The following is a 20245-nucleotide window of genomic DNA, read 5'->3' as shown; positions in this document are numbered from 1 at the left end:
TGGAACACGCTCGGGGCTGGAACACGCTCGGGGCTGGAACACACTCGGGGCTGGGACACGCTCGGGGCTGGGATACGCTCGGGGCTGGGACACACTCGGGGCTGGAACACGCTCGGGGCTGGGACACACTCGGGGCTGGAACACGCTCGGGGCTGGGACACACTCGGGGCTGGAACACGCTCGGGGCTGGAACACGCTCGGGGCTGGAACACACTCGGGGCTGGGACACGCTCGGGGCTGGGATACGCTCGGGGCTGGGACACACTCGGGGCTGGAACACGCTCGGGGCTGGGACACACTCGGGGCTGGGATACGCTCGGGGCTGGGACACGCTCGGGGCTGGAACACGCTCGGGGCTGGGACACACTCGGGGCTGGGACACGCTCGGGGCTGGGACACGCTCGGGGCTGGGACACGCTCGGGGCTGGGCTGACGCCCGGCGGCCGCGGGGAGAACAACCGAGGGCTGTTCCCTCGGCCCCTTTCCCTCGGCAGCCGCACGAGGGAGAAGATGAAGGGAGCGCGTTTTGGCAGGGACGGGCACCGATGTCGGTCGCAGAGCGGCGGCCGCAGACGCTCGGAGCGGCCCCGCTTTCCACCGCTAATGCCCGGAGAGTCACAGCAGGGGTCAGCTGGAAGGGTCATTGCAATCAGGGTCATTGCAGAGCACATGGCACGGCAACGCATCCAGGCGATTCTGGATTATCTCCATAAAGGGAGACTCCACACCTTCTCTGGGCAATCTGTTTCAGTGCATGGTCACCGCACATTAAAGAAGTTCTTTCCCCTGTCCAGGTGGAACTTCTCGTGCATCAGTTTCTGCCCGTTGCCTCTTGTCCTATTGCTTGGTACCACAGGGCAGAGCCTGCCTTTATCTTCTTAGCACCTCCCTTTAGTATTTATACACATTAAAGAGGTCCCCTCTCAGTCCTCTCTTCCTAAGGCGGAACAGACCCAGTTCCCTCAGCCTTTCCTGGCAATAGATGCTCCAGCCCCCCAGCCATCCCCTTGCCCCCCGCCCGGCCCGGCAGCCGTCGATGCCCTCCTGCAGCAGTGACTACACGTCCCGGCGGCCCGCGGGGCCGGGGATGCTCCCCGGGGCGGCCCTTCCGCTGCCGGGCGGCTCCATCCCGGCTTTCCGGTGCCCGTCCGAGCGGAGCGGAGCGGAGCCGGGCCCCGGCGGGGGCAGTGGCGGCGCTGGAGCCCGAGGCTGAGCCGGAGCCGTGCGGGGCCATGCGGGGCGAGCCGCCCGCCTGGGCCCCGGGGCCGGCGGCCGCGCTGCTGGAGGAGGCGGCGGATCTGCTGGTGCTGCACCGCGACTTCGCCGCCGCCGTGCAGCGCTGCGAGGCGGGCTGCGACAGCCTGGGCCCCGGCCCCGGCCCCGGCCCCGGCCCCGACCCCGGCCCCGGCCCCGGCCCCGGCCCCGGCCCCGGCCCCGGCCCCGAGAGGTGCGGGCGTGCGGAGCTGCTCGGTGCCGCATCAGCGCCGGGCTGGCTTCGAACTTCAGGCCGTGCCTGCGCTGCTTTGGGGTTTCTTTTAAGCCCTGTCGATATGAACGTGTTTCATCTGTGCGTTTTTGAGGGAAGTGCGGCGTGCCCAGGAGCCTTCCCTTCGTTGTCTCAGAGATACAGTCACAGTGCATATCCTCGGAGGTCGAATTGGCCTTTTTATAGGGGGCAAGTAGAGGGGAGGGAGGGGAAGCAGAGAACTGTGTGGTGCCTGGGCTGCACTGAAGCTCACTGGAAGGGATGCAAGGGGAAATATGGTTGTAAGAAGCACTTATTTAGCTTGTCTGTTCCTTACCAGTTTTGCAGAAGTGAAATGCTCCCTTTGTGTTGTGGGGATTCAGGCGCTGGCCGAGATGAACCGGTGGAGAGAAGTTCTGTCTTGGGTCCTACAGTACTACCACGTCCCTGAACATCTGCCTCCAAAAGTTCTGGAGCTGTGGTGAGTTTCTGTCTGTTGCTGTTGGATATACACACGGGGCTCGCGTTAGGTTTGACTGCAGGCCACGCTTGGGTATTATGTGATATTTCACTTTGTGTGGTGTGAGTGAGATCTGGGACAGGCCTGTTCTCTGTGTGCTGGAGCATGCCTGCAAGATTGCTTCACGGTGATTAAGTCTAAAAGGGGCGATGCTGAGACAGTAGCATCAATAGCCGCTCTGTTTTCTGCCTCAGAATTCTCTCTGTGCTTTGATGTTGACCCTGACTGATACCTCATGAGAGCTGCTTGTGGGCAGTAGCTGTCAGTGATGCCAGCTTCCACAAAGACTCGGGGTTTTCTCATACTTCTCCCTTGCATCTCAGTATCCTGCTGTACAGCAAAGTGGGAGAGCCGCAGGTGATGCTGGAGGTCGGCAGCAGCTGGCTGAGAGCCCACGCCAACCAGAGGCTCCCCGAGTTCGGGTCGCTGCTGGAGCTGTACCTGGCGCAGGTGCTGCTGCCGCTGGGGCGCTTCGAGGGCGCGGAGGAGCTGGTGCGGGGCTGTGCCGTGTTTGACAGCGAGCAGCAGCTGGAGTTCCTCGGCACCATCTGCGAGAGCCGCTGCCGCTGGACTCGGCGGGAAGAGACACGCTCGGCTGCTGAGGAGCAGCAAGACCCAGCCACAGAAACTCTTCTGGGTGGGCTTTCCCTCTGTTGTTTGTGCTCCTTTTTTACAGTTTCATGTCAAGTTGGTCCCTTACTGGCAAAGGGTAGCAAGTATTAACTATGTATTAAGAATATTGCCATGATAAACAGGCCACAAGGAAGTTCCGTTGTGTATCACAGCAGGAAATAAAAGACTTAGTGATACCTTTGCTGAGAATTGCAAAGCATATTTAGTCTCTGCCAACATCAGGAGATGACAATTAATGCCCAGGATTGAAAGCACTGTGGAGGTTTTGGGTTTTTTTTTTAAGTAAAAAAGACTAAAGCTACCTGGCAATCCTTTAAGGATATGTTTTGTTGGCTCTGTGTACAGTTTGCTTCATTTCCATTTACAGCTGAGTCCAAGTAGAACAATGCCTGTCTAACATTTAAAGTACTGCTTCTTCTCCAGAGCTGTAAATCATTTGATGTTTTCTCCCAGGACAGAAGCTGGCACTACTGTGGTATAAGATCATATTGTAGTAAAGTAGATGCCTAAAAAAGAACTATAATGAAGTGTATTACAAAATCGTACTGTTTCTCTGTTATATAAAAAACCAAACCCAACCCAACTCTCATGCAATCAGACTTCCAGTATCTTGTTTCTTATTGGCTCTATCTGTGAGATTACTTTTTAAACTTTACTTTGCCCTAACAGCCTTTCTGTTCTTGTTTTCCAGGAGTGCTGTCCCAAAAACTCCTGACCATGTTGACGTTGCTACGTAGAGCACTGAGGTCCATGTCAAACCACTTCTATTTACTTCCTTACAAGAAGATGCTCTTGGCTACTTTTTTGCTGTACCTGGTGGTGGTGAGATTAGACCCAGGTACGGGATTAAGATTTCCAATTTTTAAAATTACATTATGGTTACGGAGAAGAAATGAGTTGCTTTTAATAAATCTGGTCTGTGTGAATGTCTCAGGGAGACAAAAAATCTGGGTGCCTAGGGACTCAATGTGTTTAATGTTTCCAGCTGAAGTGCATGCAGAAAGGTGAAGCTCCACAAATGCCAGATTTCTGCAAACTCTTTCCAGCAGCAAAGAGACTGTGAGAGGCAGGCAGAGCTGACCTAGACTCAGCCTTCTCCTCATTGAAGGAAGGAAGAGAACTAGGTTTTTATTAATTCTAGTTGGGGTTAGTTCTTTCTTAATATGTTTAGTGTATGCTAGTTTTACCTAGTTAGTTTTACCAAGTTAGTTTTACCTTTTTGTTCTGCTTTGCAGCTTCTCCCACATCCCTGCCATTCATTTACAAGCTGGTGCAGCTCTTCCGACAGGCTTGGGCAGCTGTGCTTTCTCCAATCCATAGGCCTCCAATTCGAGACTAAGTGTCTTCCTCCACTAAAAGTGTCACCTTGTCTTGGGCATGTTACCAGGCTCTTCAGGGGCTGTTCAAATCTGAGATGTGGACTCCTGGAATGTCTTCAGACAGGGAGTGGTGGTGTATGAATTTCGAAGCCACAGCAAGTATTCCTGACATTTTGCTTGGTCCTCTCCAACACTAGGGTACAGCCACTCCGTCCATATCTACAACTGAATGAGAATCCTCCTTTTCAAACACTTTGGATGTGTCTCTTGAGTGAGGGTTGTGTAGGCAGTTACGAACTGTGGAAGAAGTTCTCATCCTTGCAAAAGCTGAGCAGTTCTCTGAACAAGTGCAATTCCTGGAGGACCAGTGATTAGGGGAATATTCTGTTTTCCCTGAAGACATCTGAAAAGCCCAGTTCCTGCAGCATGGGATTTAGGACAAGCACATGGAAGAAAAACACTGGAGAAATTAAAGCCTATTGCATTTTGAAAGCCATGTTTTCTCTTGTGACTGATGCCTCTTTGGACAGGCACACTGGATTTTAGTCATATTTAAGCCAGAAAGATGAGGAGTTGGGCCAAAAAGACTGTTGTGTTGTATCTACTCTTCTTAATGCAAATCCCAGCACTCAGTGCTTGCCTGATGCATAGTCATTCCTAGAAGCACTTGGTGGTGGTGGTAAGGAAATAAACTTATTTTTTTAAATTATATTCTATGTTATTGTCTAGCTGAACAACTGAAGTTGTGGCTTTGTTTTGCTCTTTCCCTACCTCTTGCTTTGTTTATGTAGATGTCAAAAAGTCTCTCTGTATATCTAGAATTGCTCCCCGAGCCCCAGTATCCAAAGTCCTGGGTTAGATGGGAGTCATTTAGCAGTGCTCTGTCATTCAGAACAAAAGTTTATTTTTGTTAAAGGAGGGAGCACTGATCTACCAAAATACTGCTTTTAAACTGTTGTGTGCTGGAGGGGACAAGTTAAAGGTGAGAAGCCAGGGACAAATTAGCCTCTGTCATCCCAGCACCTGTGCCAAAAGGGTGTAAACTCACTGAGGTCAGCCCAAACTACAAAATGTTGTCAGAGCAGCCTTTTTGGTGGGACCACACCAAACCCAGTGAAGATCCCAGTGTGGTGTCTGACAGCAGTAGTGCCCTTTGTCTCTAGCAATAACCGTACTCCAAGGTGGTGGCTGTTGCTGTTTTCTTCACACAGGGCGTGTTGGTACCCTCAGACTGCGTGTGATCTGTTGCTTTGCTCCCCACTGGGGCACTTGGCAAACAGTGTCATCTTCACTACTAAAAACAGTTGTCTGTTTCATCTCAAATTATCCCAAAAAGAGCTACACCCCAGCATTATTGTCAGACAAACTCAGGTTATTCGTGAGTGTAATAATGACCTTTCCTAGTTGTGTCAAGAGATTTTAAAACCCAAACCAATCCCATAGCCTCCCCAAAATTTTTGTCTCTGCCAGGACTCTATGCCAGGTTAAGTAGCACATAGCTTTTCCATATAAAAAAGTAATTTCTTATATACTCTGCATACACAGGGAAGAGCAGCCTTTGATATTGATATTTCAGTTTATTACTGAAACCAACACTTGATGTCCAATCAGATAGAATGAAACACAGAAGCTCTGTCTGGAGTTGAGCTCTTCCAAGAAATGACCAGGATCAGTTCTCTGCCCCCCTGCTTTGCAAGGCCTCTGGAGAAATCCTTGGTAAGCCAGTTAATGAAATGGCAAACTTCACTCTGAAGTCAGGCCAAATTCTTATCAGAGTGACTGTTAGGTCATGAACACTTCTTGCTGTAATCTTCTGGCATCATTTTTAGTTGGATGGCAGAGATGCTGTTTTGGAGGTTGCTTTGGATCAGTGGTTTCAGCAGGCCATACATAGATTTTAGGATGCTGTTAAGTGTCCTTTACTAGGACTTTTAACATTCAACTTTATTTTAAGTGTAGGTTGGTAACCTTGACTTTATCGGAGTACTACTGATTTAGAATGTATATTGTTTTTAATTCATCATGAGAAGGCAGAAATGAGCTATCAGGGTTTTTTTTGCAATTAATACTAAAACTGCACTATCTAATTTTTATAATAAAGTGACTACTGATTTACCTCTGTAGAGTTGCTTGTTTGTGCTGTGATTTGAGTATATGAAAAAAAAGTGTTTATTGTATTGATACACTACAAAGTATATAAAAGTTTTCAAGAATTGTTTCACATTGTTTCATAGTCTCATTAAATAGAGAATGTCTTCAGTGTGAATCTGATGAGATCTAATCCACTGATGATGTTTCTAGAGTGTAAGTCTGCATTTTGGCATGGCCAAGACCAATACTACCAAGAATAAAGAATCTGGTATTCATCATTATTAGATTAATGTATCTTTATATTAGAACTAACTACAGTTCTGATCTTACTGTATTAGGGGAGAAAATTATGCAAATAAAAAGTAAAAATACATAGCACAGTTCTCTGTTTCAGGGATAATGCCTGAAAACCAGTATTTTTATCAATGTAGCAGTGTTAAACAGGTACTTAATTACTAGACTTTGGAAGTTCAGAAATCCTGAAATGAGATGCAGCTGGTTCTCCCAGCAGGTGGCAACAGACCAACAGAAAACAATTATACAGGGAACACAAGGAAAGTGTTTAAATCTTCATTCACTTACTGTGGAAGGTGTTAAAATGTGTGGGGAATGCAAAGACTTGCACTTCCCAAATTAAAAGCAAAAGAGGATTTTGTGTGATCACCGAAGAACTTACTAAGAGTTCACTGTTTTGTAAAATGGCGTAATAATGTTATAAAGTAATCCATGATTCTGACACTGTTGGCGAGTCATTAGGTAACCAGCCTGTAGGGAGGGAGTGATGTACATCCAGTAGAGGATAAAAAGATTTAACTGTCCTTCATTTGCGTCTTGATGTACTTCAATCTCCAGCATATGGAGTTGTGGGAAGAAGGAGAAATCACATCATGTTCAGGGTGATGGTGTTTGTCTTCCCAAGGCAGTGATGGAGCCCTGCACTCCTGGTTGTAGCTGAACACCTGCCTGCCCATGGGAAGTGTGAATCCACTCCTTGGTTTGCTTTGCTTGTGTGCACAGCTTTTGCTTGATGTGTTAAACTATATCTCAACACACAGGTTCTCTCTGACTCTCCTGATTTAGTGCTCAGTTGCCAGCTGGGGTTAAACCAGTACAACAGTACTTCTGCATTCTAGATTATTCAAAAATGGCATTTTCAGAGATGTGTCTATCTTTAATTAGAGAAAAAGGCTTTAGGTTTCATATGGCAGCTCACCATCTGCCCACAGAGGTTGAATGCCAGCATCCATCAAGATTACTTACTTTCCAAGGATCCAGGTCCAGGCCATATCTGCCTCATGTCTCTATGGTCTCCCACTGGCAGAGAAAATGCCACAAAGGACTGTTGCAAATAATTTAGTAATTCACAGACCTCTTTTAGATTTTGTTGCTGCTAGATCTGACACGTTGACTCAAAGAGGTTTTGGGTGGTAGACTGCTCAAAGTATTTGCTGTGAGACCTTTTCCTGATTCTCTGAAGCTGTGAGCATTAACATTTCAGATTGTCCAGAGCAGTAGAGCTTGTCTGGGATGTTACCACTTCCACTAGAAGAAGAACACTAGAGCAACCTATTCCTTCATCTCAAAGCAATGATCTAACGGTTTTCTGAAGAACTCTGAGGGTCAGCTTAAGCAAAGCAGCAGATGGAAATTATCATGGATATTCTTAGTTAAAAAACAATTATGGCTCCAGAAATTATGTCTCTGTAGCTTTTCCCAGCAAAAATCAAAGAGTAATGATTTGCAGGTTTATGTAAAGAACAGCAAAATGAAGACTATACCAAAGTGAGTTTATAAAAACCAGTATGAACTAGCACTGTTAAAATGTAGGTGTTAAAGAAGGTACTTCCATGCTGGTTGCCAGCGGTGGCAGAACAATCTATTAATATCATCATGACAAGAGTAGACTAACCTACATTTTAGGAATTGTCTATTTAATGTCTGCTGATTAAACATCATCATAAACAGTACATTTATAAAGTCTGGGGATACATGACACAGATTCAAGCAATTAAGTGTGTCTTCCTCTTTGTTACCTAGGGGTTGCAAACATGAGGATTTCTCTGCTGAGAGAAGCTGCTGCTTTCCAGAGGTGAACTAGTGCAGAAAGAGCAAAGTGGTGGAGGCAACTGCACTAATTTGGTGTCAGAATGTTCCAGATCTGTCCTGCAATAAACACTGCAATAAGAATCAAATTTCTTTCTGCGTTTGGGCAGAGAAGTGAGAGTCTATACTGAAACATGTCCCATACTGCTGACAGCCTGGATGAGTGCACGTGGAAAGAGAAGTAATAGAAGTAAATTGAAATGTTAATAGAGAAGCCAGGAGATAATTTAAAAGTGCTAGTAGAGCACACTTAAGAATGGTAATTATGTTTACTTTCCAGATCTCTATTTTTGTTTTTCTTTTTTCCTTCTCTTTTCCATTCATTTGCTCTCTTATGCCTTCTGTACTGGAATTTAGGTGTGAATCTCATCTACAGAAGTGATGTTGCTATTGGACATGAAATGAGTGCACAGAGGCTTGGTAAGTTCAAAAGAGAAAAAAGAGAAAGTTTTATTCGAACATCTGGTGTTTATAGAATTCCAAAGGTGACCGTGGATTGGAGGATGGAATTGCCACCTCTCCAACCACACTGGTCTAAAGATCAATCAATCATTTCTCTCCACCCACAGAGAAATATATAAACTATTCCATTTATACATGAAATAGTGTGGGAACTCTGACTCTCAAATATGTAAACATTATCAGAAGGCTAAAGAAGTTTTATGAGAACTCTAAAACTTTCAAAAGAGCTATAAAAGAAAACTTAACACTTTTAAGAATCAGGGCAACAATGTGTTGGCAGAACAGGGAACTGGGATGGTGTGTGCATTGCAGGTGATGTAAAACCCTGAGGTGTGAGAAAGCACAGTGCACAATGTGTTACATGGCCACGCTCCAGATCAAGAAGCGTGCCAACCCTGGCTGCACCGAGTTTGAAGCTGGGCTGTCTCTGAGCCCGGGCTCTGTGGGTGCATTTGCACGGGAGGGGTGGTGGAGGCAGCAGGGTGACCTCTTCCCGCAGCGCTGTGACGCTGAAGCGCAGCAGCAGGTGCCGGGGCCGGGCCCAGGGAGCCTCCTGCCCTGCAGCCCAGAGCCAGGCTCCGGCACAGACCTGCCACCAGTGATCCCAAAGGGAGGGAAGCACCTCTGGAGACACCATGGTAAGGGGAACACGGGCACACGGGGACTGGGAGGGCCGTGGGCGAGGGAAGGCAGTGGGGTCTGCTGTCGTTATCAGCAGGTTTTGCCACCGAACCCTGATCTCACACACCACTTACCACGTAAAAAAATGGGAAAGGAGTGCAGAAAAATCTCACTGAAGCATTACTGCATTAAGTTTCTTCAGAAAGTCCCTAACTAGTGGGATTATAAGATAAATTAGGTGTGGAGTCTCAGCTGTTTGGTACTTTCTGTTGTGACCACATTTTCTCAACACCAGTTCATTTTCATATGAGACAATTTTTTTTTGAGAAATAAACCAAAAAAAGTTATTTACCTTTGTGTCTGTTTCAATTTAGCCCCAATGGCTATACTGTCCATAGCTATACAGGGTATGCATGTGTGTTTCTGGAGTCCATGAATTCTTTTATATATGTATGCATTTGAGTAAGTGAAAAAATGCCCTTTGATTTTAAGTGCTGGGCATTTGTTATAAATTTGTAGAAATCTTTCAAAATGTGAAAAAATCCATTTCACCTTGTACCCCAGTATATCTCTAGCACTGAGTCTAATTTTGGTGCAGAGGAAGAACTATGATACTTTCTGCCAGCTCATCTCACAGGCGAAATACTTCCACAGGCTTCCCAGACCTAGGGAAGTGAGAGTGTTTGTGGAACAGCTGGAAGACTAAAGTCTGCCTTTTGCAGTAAATCCTGGAGCCAGGTATTAGTTTGTTTTTTTTAAGAGTCAAAGCTGTCCCAAAGGTTTAGTTTCACAAAGGATCTGGTCCTTTCTACTGTTTCTTTATTAGACCTGTCCTGGGTCTACAGACATTAGTGGTGGGATGTGAAACATGAGTTTGGAATAGGCTCCAAATTAAAATATCACACAAAGATCAGTTTACTCTGACTGTGACGCTGAAGAAGGTCCACCCTCTTCCCTAGTGAAAGTCTGGCCTCTGTTTTAATGCTGTTCACTATGCAAAGTCAGAAACCTCTTTTTCACTGTCTTCTGTCTTTGGCAGAGTATTTCCAAATTCCAGAGTATTTCCTGCTGGGGAAGGAGAAGATGAAATGGCTCAAAATGCAGAGCTGAGATATAGTTTCAAACTAGTGCAGCTGAAAACCCTGTCTGAAATGTCTTCAACTACAGTCCTATATGAAGCTTTACAATATTAACTTCCTAAGGCAGCATTTACTTGTTCTATCTGTGAAAAAACAGACCAATCCCTCTACAGGCCTGAAGAAGTGAGCAAAACAGCTCTTTAGGTTTAAAATACTGCTTGACTTGTAACTGTAGTTTTGCTTTAAAAGGTATTGTTTTGAAAAGCCAGCTGGCCTCATTGCTGTGTTTGAAAAGAGAAGAAACCTTTATTTTTCTTGCCGCCTGCCAGCCTCACAGATTCACACTGGGATTTGAAAGAAAATGCAGGGGCCTGCCCTGTGGAAAGTCAGCATTAATTGAATTCTCTAAGCCCAAATGTGCCTTAGGTGTCTCCTGAATAATCCTCCAGATTGCAACACACTGACTTATGAAGCCCCATTGTCACTCAGATAACTCAAGAGACTTTTGCACAACTCAGTTGACAAAAACAGGGCTGTGCAAGTACACTTGAGAGCATGTGCATTTGCAGAGTCAGCAAAAATTTTCAGCTTAGAAAAGAGTACTGAATAGAAATCATTTATTTCATTGGATGAAAGACTTAAATTGAGCTTTCATGTTCATTTGAACTTCTGGCGATGACTAGCTGGGGCAGGGCTGACTTTTGAAATTTTAGTTGCTTCTGAAAAAAGGTCTTCACTTACGTTTCTTAAAACACGAATTTATGTCAATTTGTGAAGCAAACACTGCTCCAGAGATGTAGCTGGTGACACATTGTGACTGAAAATTTAGTTTTTGGGGAGGATACATTTAATTCTCAGATCACAGAATGATTTTGCTGGGTAAGCAGTTACAGAATTTAATAAAAAAAAAAAAAAAAAAAAAGAAAAAAAAAGCCCAAAAAACCTGGTCAAATCTGATCGTGCCATTGGTTATCTCTAAATGCAATATTACAAAACAAGAATGAGCAAGAACCATCCCCTGCCCTTAAAGCCAGGCCTGCTTCATAGCTGGGCATCTCAATTCTCCTTCCCTCTCCAAAGCCTGGCAGTGGTCACTGAGCTGCTCACTGGAAAGCATTCTTGACAATGAGTTGTTTTCTGCATGGTGCCCAAGCATTGTCTGGAAAAATATTAACTGGCCTAAGCCAAAACGGTGCCAATTTTTTTGAATTATCAATCAGCACAGGAGATCACAGGCCAGCGTTCAGTACTATGACCTTTTTTTTTTTACTCCCTAGTAAAAAAAGACACATAGTATAGACAGGGCCCTGGGGATCACAAAACCAGAGCTCAGGCAGCTTTAATTGCTCCAAAGCAGAAACCAAATCTGAAAAATTCCACGTGCCTGAAACCACTCTCTCCTCAAAAAAATGCCTTTCATTACAGCCGGTGTTGCAATTGCTGGGACTAACCCAGAAGCATTTGCTTTATAATTCTGCTTGTGAACTTATGAAATCCAGCACCAGGGCCTTCATGCTCCTGTACTTTTAAGTGTACAGGATTTTGGAGCAATTGACACCTGCCCACTTTAGCCTGGTGTTACAGAGTTTTCTCTTCCTGGCTGCCACAGAAACAATGCTGGAAGTCATGCAAGTACACTATACTGCAATGGCACTGCCTGACAAGCAATGGAGCCATGATGTAAAATTAATGCCTGCTCAGGAACTGGAAGGAACATTTGTTTAGACCAAGAAAATCTGGAATAATTTCTTTAGGTGAAAGAGCTCTTCCAAGACTCCATGCTAGCCTGTTATCAGAGGGTAGAAGGATCAAAAGACATCACCTGCCTTGGGTTACATAAGGGTGAAGGATGCCACATGGCTGTGTCAGGTTCCAGCCAGGAGTAAAAATAAACTAAACTGGGATGTGCTTCTCAGCAGGGCCAATCCAGGAAGAAAGGTGGGGTTTGTGTAATTGAAATTGGCTTTTCCTGACTGTTTTAATATACTTCTGTACTACAGCACACAGATCTCAATTTGTTAAAGAACTGTCCCAGTATCTGGCATGTGCATGTGCAATCTCATTGTGGTCATGGGACTGAACAACCAAATGAACAGCTGACAGTGACAATTCACTGATTTTTTAGAAAAGCAATACACTGGGAAAAGGTAACCACCAGGAATAAGGAGGGCTAAGGTACACTGATTTTTCTGACCCTGCCTCTCCTCTCTCCCCTCAGCGTGAGTGCATCTCTGTTCACGTTGGCCAGGCTGGAGTGCAGATAGGAAATGCGTGCTGGGAACTCTTCTGTCTGGAGCACGGCATTCAGCCTGATGGCACCTTCAAGGACCTGCAGGACAAACTCAACTCTGATGACTCTTTTACCACATTTTTCAATGAAACAGCCACTGGGAAGCACGTGCCACGGGCTGTAATGGTGGACTTGGAACCAACTGTGGTAGGTCAGTATAGAAATAAACCTGCAAAATGGAGATGAGATTGCTTTTGCCCCATATCACCATGCTGTGCCACCAGTCTTCACTGGCACAAAGTGGCCCTTTCCACCTCAGGCTACCACTAGGTAGCATGAAATGAATTTTCTTGTGGATGCCAGATTCTGTCACAGGTGTTACAAACATAAGAACAAGAGGATCCCCAGCAGTTTAATAGCTGGCACACGTGGTGTGTACAACTTCCCTTTGCATCAATAATTAACTTTTAGGTTTGTTTATCATTACATTTTTGCCATTCAGATTCTGCTTTTCTTCAGTTTGGTTTCAAAGCAGGAGCCTGACCACTTCCCTCCAATGTCTAATAAAATATTAATTTCTTCATATTTTTTTTCTGGGGACTTGTGGAAGCAGGCTGTACTTGTTACCTCATGAGAAGATAAGTGGCTGGATTGAAGATGCACAATAAATCAAACAAATGCAACAATGAAAAAATGCTCCGGAGACATTTCCCTTCTCCATCAGCATCTGTCTTTTGGCATCATGAGCTCCTGTGACTGAGAGCGTGCACTGGTGCCAACAACAACCAGAATTTGTTGGCACTGGAGCATATTCTTACAATTTCTCTTTCTCCTTCAGATGAAGTACGGGCTGGCACCTTCCGGGAACTTTTTCATCCAGAACAGCTGATCACTGGAAAGGAAGATGCAGCCAATAACTATGCCCGTGGCCACTACACCATTGGCAAGGAAAGCATTGATATGGTGCTGGATCGTGTCCGTAAGCTGGTAAGTCCCAGCAGTTCTGAAACAGCAGGTTGGACTCTGCAGAAGAAAGAAGGGCAGAACTAAAAGCTTGTTAATTGCAAACGATACCAATGGTTCAGAAAAGAGATTGCAAGTCTTACAGACGGTGTCTTGGCCATGGTATAGAAGAGAGAAGCCCAGTAGCTCACTTCCCAGCTGCATGCCTCCAGGCATTTTTATAAAGTGGTTACAAATATGTAATTTTTATTTATTAGCACAGCCCTACAGCACCAATACTGATACTGAAGGGTGGATTATGCAGTTGTACATTGCTGGTTTCAGGTAGAATAACAGAGCAGTGTGAAGTTTGGAGAGAGAGAGGCCCAGACAGATCCCCATGTCCCAAGTCGAGACAGTGAGGAAAGGAAAGGTTGGAACTATCAGCAGCCCTTTCCCAGGAAAACTTGACATGAAATCTATGCTGTATACTGCCTAGGACTGCTCACTCCTTCAGCTCACATAGCAAAGTCTTTTCCACCTTTTTCAGCTGCTGCTGTTTCACTTTCTCTTTTGCCTTCTAGACTGATGCCTGTTCTGGGCTGCAAGGATTCCTGATCTTCCACAGCTTTGGTGGCGGTACCGGCTCTGGATTTACCTCCTTGCTGATGGAACGCCTCTCTGTGGATTATGGAAAGAAGTCCAAACTGGAGTTTGCCATCTACCCAGCCCCTCAGGTCTCCACTGCTGTGGTGGAACCCTACAATTCCATCCTGACCACGCACACCACACTGGAGCATTCCGACTGTGCCTTCATGGTGGACAACGAGGCCATCTACGACATCTGCCGCCGGAACCTGGACATCGAGCGCCCCACCTACACCAACCTGAACCGCCTGATCAGCCAGATCGTGTCCTCCATCACCGCCTCGCTGCGCTTCGACGGCGCCCTCAACGTGGACCTGACGGAGTTCCAGACCAACCTGGTGCCCTACCCGCGCATCCACTTCCCCTTGGTGACCTACGCCCCCATCATCTCCTCCGACAGAGCGCACCACGAGCAGCTCTCGGTGGCCGAGATCACCAACGCCTGCTTCGAGCCCAACAACCAGATGGTGAAGTGTGACCCGAGGCATGGCAAGTACATGGCCTGCTGCATGCTCTACCGCGGCGACGTCGTCCCCAAGGACGTCAACGTGGCCATTGCTGCCATCAAGACCAAGAGAACCATCCAGTTTGTTGACTGGTGTCCAACAGGCTTCAAGGTGAGTAGGGCTGCCACAAGCTTCTCTTTAGTGTTGAAAGGGGAGGTTGAGTCTGGTAGAAAACTTGTATTTTTGAAGTTTTCTAGTAGAAAACTTGTGTTTAAAGTTTTCTATCTCATCTATTTCTTCTATTTTCCCCAGAATACAGGGTAATATAGATATTTCCCAATGAACATAAGAAGGATGCATTTATATAAAATGTGCCTTTTCTCCTTTGGACATCCCACTGACACAGGCTCTTAAATATTTAAATAAGTGGAAATTCAAAGTGTGCATGGGTTAAAGTTGAAAGAAGTTTTAATTTCAGACATGACCTTTGGAACAGCCAATTAGCATTGCCTCTGAGGCACAATCTAAAACTGAGGAAATACTAAAGCTGATAAAATTAATACAGGAAATGCTGATATTAGGGAATCTCTTAGTTAACCTAGAAATATTATACAGCCTCTCCCCACTGGTTACACAGCAGTGTCTGAAAATATATTTTCAACAATAATACAGACATTACCAGTGGAAAAGTATTTGTCATACAAGCAGCTCCTTCAACAATGAAAACTTCCAAGTGGGAACTGTGGCAAGCACATTTCTCTCTCTCTCTCTCAGGATCTTTTATTGAGGTGCACAGAGAGAAATGAAAGAGAAAACAATTTCTATTTCTGCTCCTTGTTTTTCTCTTGTGGAATGTGTTTGGAGAATTGTTTACCCAGAGTGAGCGCTTGGTTGGACCATGGTGGATTGTTTGGGCCTGGTGGCCAATCGGATCCACCTGTGTCTGGGCTCTGGAGAACAGGGTCACGAGTTGTGAGTTAGATATGACAGTTAGAGAAAGTAGCATGCAATATTTAGTATCCTCTTTTATATAGCAAATTAATGTATTATAACATAATTATAATAAAGAAATCATTCAGCCTTCTGAAATGGAGTTAGACATCATCATTCTTCCCATTGGGTTCGCCGACATCTACAACAGGGAACCAACTTTTTGTGTTAGAGTTTCTAGAGAGTATCTTGGTGGAACTCTATGTTCAGTAGCTGTTAAGAAAGCTACAAACTCATCAGTGTGCATTAAACAGTAGAATAGTATAGATATTAGAGTGTGCTTCATGCTCTTTGACATTTGTAAGGCATTTGCCACCTGGCACCTCCCTACCCCAGCATCTGTAACTTCACTCACCCTTCTTCAGCTCTTTGACTGCCTCCTGCTCCTGCTGGTTTACAGCCTTGTCTCACATTCCCGTTTTCCAGGTTGGGATCAACTACCAGCCTCCTACAGTTGTTCCTGGAGGAGACCTAGCCCAAGTTCAGCGGGCAGTCTGCATGCTGAGCAACACCACGGCCATCGCCGAGGCTTGGGCAAGGCTTGACCACAAGTTTGACCTGATGTACGCCAAGAGAGCTTTTGTGCACTGGTATGTGGGTGAGGGCATGGAGGAGGGAGAGTTCGCAGAGGCCCGAGAGGACCTGGCTGCCCTGGAAAAGGACTATGAAGAAGTGGGAACTGACTCGTTTGAAGAAGAGAATGATGGGGAGTAATCTTAAAATACATTTTGTTCCTGGCGAGCACAGAGTTGTCTCTGCGTCACTGTACTGCACGCGTCGACAATTAGGTCAGCTCTTCTGTACGTTAAATTTATAAACATAAATTTAGGAGAGGACATTTTTTATTACATAAACGACAGGCAAGTTACCCTGTACGATGTCATCAGCTGTAGTAATGCCCCACCACTGCCAGTAATGTAAAAAGTCTTGCTCTCCCTTGCACACCTAATGGGAGCCTCTCTAAGCTCTTGTGTACACGATGAGCTCACTACATTCCATGTAGGTCATCCCAAAGAGCTGCAGAACCCTGCTTCCTGCTCCTGCACAAGAGCAGCAGAGCCAACAGGGACACCACAGACACCTGCCCAAGCCGGGATTCTGTGGAATCCCCAGTCAGCTACGACACTCTGTGAGATATTTGAAAAGTCATGGCAATCAGGTGAAATCCCAGGGGACTGGAAAAACAGAAACATTGTCCAGTGTTAAAAAGGGCAGAAAGGAGGGTCCTGGTGACTGCCAACCTCTTGGCCTCACCTCTGTGCCTGGGAAGATCGTGGAAGAAGTCCTCCAAGAAGCTATGCTAAGGCATAAGGAGGGTAGATTTAATTGGACGCTGATGGAAAAATTAATTGGGCACTTATGCATGAAGTACCTAGGTGCTCATGCATAAAATAGTTGGGAATTTATTAACACCTCTGTGCAACAAATGAGATATTGTCCTGCTTTTTGATTGGGTTCTCCTACATGCATTTGTGATCCTCCTTGCTCATTTCAGAATCTGGATTTTTTTTTTTTTTTTTACGATGCTAATACAGAATTCCTTTCAAGAAGGACCTGCCTATAAAAAGTAAGGCAATTCTTAGAAATACCCAAGTTGCCTTTCTTTCAAGAATGTGAACTTTCAGACCTGAAAACCTTTCTGGGAGTGATTCTGCCAGATTTTCTCTCAAAAAGTAAGACAGTATCTCTCCTTTGTTCACAGTTGTGTTCATAAGTTCTCAGTTAATTAACGCATGAGTGTTAATTACCTCACATTTCCCACCCTTTCCCCCTTATATTATTCATCCTTTTTCCACCTCATGTTTTCTGCCCCTTTTTCCTCTCCTTTTTCACCTCACCTTTCCTGCCATTTTTCACTTCACATCTCCTGCCATTTTTTCTCTCTTTTTCTACCCTTTCCCCCTCTGTTTAAATACCAAATGTTGAAAAAAGGGAGGTTTTTCCCCTCAATTAAACCCTAAATAATGGAAAAGGTAAGTTTTCCTTTAACTGATACCCTTAAAATCACAGGTGAAGGTGGATCCCCTTCAATTTAAACCCATAGACTAATGAAAAAGGAGGTTTTGCCCTCAATTTAAACCCTTTTCCCATCAAACTCCTCTTTTTTCTGGGGTCATTGGGGCACACTAGGGAGGCACTGGGCAGGGGACTAGAGACAATGGGATGGGATTGGGAAGTTGAGATCAAAAAGAGAAAGAAAAAGGATCTCCCCTGAGCTGCCCCACCTGCTCAGGTGTGCTGCTCCCCTCTCCTGTCCTGGGGCACAGGGAATTGTCCCCTGGCACACCCTGAGCAATGCCCCAGGAGCCCAAGGTGTTCCCCCTGCCCTGCAAATGCTGCCACTGATGTCCTCTGAGAGATTCCCGGAGATCACCCGCTCCAGCAGGGACAGTAACCCCCCTGACAGCTGTCCTTAGCAGGGCCGGGCCCTCCTCATCCTCACTGACCACACCTGGGGCTGCCCTGCCCCTCTTCATCCTCACTGACCACACCTGGGGCTGCTTCACCCCTTCCTCATCCTCACTGACCACACCTGGGGCTGCCCTGCCCCTCCTCATCCTCACTGACCACACCTGGGGCTGCTTCAATCCTCCTCATCCTCACTGACCACACCTGGGGCTGCCCTGCCCCTCCTCATCCTCACTGACCACACCTGGGGCTGCTTCACCCCCTCCTCATCCTCACTGACCACACCTGGGGCTGCCCTGCCCCTCCTCACCCTCACTGACCACACCTGGGGCTGCTTCAATCCTCCTCATCCTCACTGACCACACCTGGGGCTGCCCTGCCCCTCCTCATCCTCACTGACCACACCTGGGGCTGCCCTGACCCTCCTCATCCTCACTGACCACACCTGGGGCTGCCCTGACCCTCCTCATCCTCACTGACCACACCTGGGGCTGCTTCACCCCCTCCTCATCCTCACTGACCACACCTGGGGCTGCTTCACCCCCTCCTCATCCTCACTGACCACACCTGGGGCTGCCCTGGACACCGATTTCCGCAGGGATTTCACGGAATCCCACTGTGAGTCTCACTCAACAAGGCGAGCAAACCTTGCTGCTGTTCACATCACACCTGAAACCGACCGAGATGAAGAAAATCGAAGGGATCGGGATTGCCGCGCGCAGCGGCCTGAAGGCACCCGGACGGGCCGGGATGTGGCATCGCGGAAAACCCGCACTGGATCTTTCCAGAATACGGAATGGTGGAAAAAACCCGGACTGGACTTTTCTGGAATATGGAATGGGGAAAAACCCAGACTGGTTTTTTTTTTTTTTTCCCGGGATATGGAATGGGGAAAAACCCGGACTGTTTTTTTTTTTTTTCCCCGGGATATGGAATGGGGAAAAACCCGGACTGTTTTTTTTTTTTTTCCCGGGATATGGAATGGGGAAAAACCCGGACTGTTTTTTTTTTTTTTCCCAGGATATGGAATGGGGAAAAACCCAGACTGTTTTTTTTTTTTCCCAGGATATGGAATGGGGAAAAACCCGGACTGTTTTTTTTTCTGGGATATGGAATGGGGAAAAACTCGGACTGGGTTTTTCCCTGGATACGGAATGGGGGAAAACCCGGACTGTTTTTTTTTTTGTTTGTTTTTTTTTTTTTTTTTTTTTCTGGGATACAGAATGAGGAAAACCCGGACTGGATTTTTCCAGAATACGGAATGGTGGAAAAAACCCTGACTGGATTTTTCCCAGGATACGGTATGGGGGAAAACCCAGATTGGATTTTTCCCGGTTACTGAATGGGGAAAACACTGGGTGGGGGGGGAGTGGGGCTTGATCCCAGCTTCTGTACAGAGGTGTACAGCAGAAACAATGTTCCTAAACCAAGAAAACCAAATTGCTCCAGCAGTGCACGCTGCTCAAACACTCGACCATCGCTGGAACCGCCCAGGCGCTGTAAGAGACCGGACTGTTGGTGCTCACGGCTTGAATAACCACTGCGTGCTTCGCCAGTGATGCACGGAGGGGCCTCCCAGGTGCAGAAGGGCGTGCACACCTGAGGCTTCAGCCTGGGTTTCCAGATAAAGAAGGGGCTGATGAGAGGGTTGCCAGGTGGGATAAGTCCTTGTCATGCCTCCCTTACACAATGACTCAGCTGTGAAAGCTCTCCCAAGTACTGGGACATTCACACCCGGGATGAGGCAATTCACCTCGAGTGATTTGCCACAACAGTGGATGTGGATTTCTTGACTTGCCTAAGGCTTTTTAGATCTCATCCTGACCCCCAACATTACAATTTATTTTACTTGCAAGGACACTCAGTGACCAGGAGCCCTGCTCCTGAAGCAGTCAATGCACTTTTTGGAGCTGTTTGGGCATTAGCAGTGCCATGGCAATGATCAGGAGCTAGCAGCTTTTGTCCAAGGGGCAGTGTGTTTGGACACTCAAACACTGCACCTTTCAGTCTGAGCCATCCCTTCATCTGAGCCCATTTTCTGGGCTCAGGCTTCTGCCTGCTACCTGCTTTGGAAGTGGTTTGTCATGACTGAGTTCCGCAGGCAAAGCTTAAAACATTCTTAAGACATAATTCTCCTCCTAAGCGCCCAGGCCCTCACAGGGGTCATTACTAAAAGCTGTTTCAACTGCACGCTGCTTTACTAACTTCCACCTGGCAGATCTAGTTCCTGTTTAACCTCCAGCGTCCTCTTGCACTTTGCTCAGGTGGTTTCATTCTCTGTAGGCAA

At 46.5% G+C, this 20245-nt stretch overlaps 2 protein-coding genes across 2 annotated transcripts; both read left to right on the top strand.

Annotated features, from left to right (window-relative positions):
- Positions 1–1144: 1144 nt before the first annotated feature.
- Positions 1145–6306, top strand: PEX26 (peroxisomal biogenesis factor 26). Its single transcript, XM_053944085.1, has 5 exons — positions 1145–1447; positions 1806–1946; positions 2309–2622; positions 3310–3456; positions 3854–6306. Exons 1-5 carry the CDS (start codon positions 1233–1235, stop codon positions 3955–3957), a joined length of 921 nt encoding a protein of 306 aa, XP_053800060.1. The 5' UTR covers positions 1145–1232; the 3' UTR covers positions 3958–6306.
- A 6208-nt stretch (positions 6307–12514) lies between these two features.
- On the top strand, positions 12515–16283 carry TUBA8 (tubulin alpha 8). The gene is made up of 4 exons (XM_053943893.1): positions 12515–12734; positions 13362–13510; positions 14050–14730; positions 15976–16283. The coding sequence occupies exons 1-4, from the start codon at positions 12707–12709 to the stop codon at positions 16261–16263; spliced, it is 1146 nt and encodes a 381-aa protein (XP_053799868.1). The 5' UTR covers positions 12515–12706; the 3' UTR covers positions 16264–16283.
- The last annotated feature ends 3962 nt before the right edge of the window (positions 16284–20245 follow it).

Source organism: Vidua chalybeata, chromosome 5 (genome assembly GCF_026979565.1).
Source record: "Vidua chalybeata isolate OUT-0048 chromosome 5, bVidCha1 merged haplotype, whole genome shotgun sequence".
NCBI lineage: Eukaryota > Metazoa > Chordata > Aves > Passeriformes > Viduidae > Vidua > Vidua chalybeata.
This window is presented reverse-complemented; position numbering and strand designations above follow the sequence as displayed.

Excerpts from the sequence above, each read along its gene's own strand:
- PEX26 (XM_053944085.1), top strand. The coding sequence starts at position 1,233 with ATGCGGGGCGAGCCGCCCGCCTGGGCCCCGGGGCCGGCGGCCGCGCTG. Across the intron at positions 1,448-1,805 it reads CCCGGCCCCGGCCCCGAGAG|TTTTGCAGAAGTGAAATGCT; the intron begins GTGCGGGCGTGC and ends GTTCCTTACCAG. Across the intron at positions 2,623-3,309 it reads AGCCACAGAAACTCTTCTGG|GAGTGCTGTCCCAAAAACTC; the intron begins GTGGGCTTTCCC and ends CTTGTTTTCCAG.
- TUBA8 (XM_053943893.1), top strand. The coding sequence starts at position 12,707 with ATGGTGGACTTGGAACCAACTGTGGTAG. Across the intron at positions 12,735-13,361 it reads CTTGGAACCAACTGTGGTAG|ATGAAGTACGGGCTGGCACC; the intron begins GTCAGTATAGAA and ends TTTCTCCTTCAG. Across the intron at positions 13,511-14,049 it reads TGGATCGTGTCCGTAAGCTG|ACTGATGCCTGTTCTGGGCT; the intron begins GTAAGTCCCAGC and ends TTTGCCTTCTAG.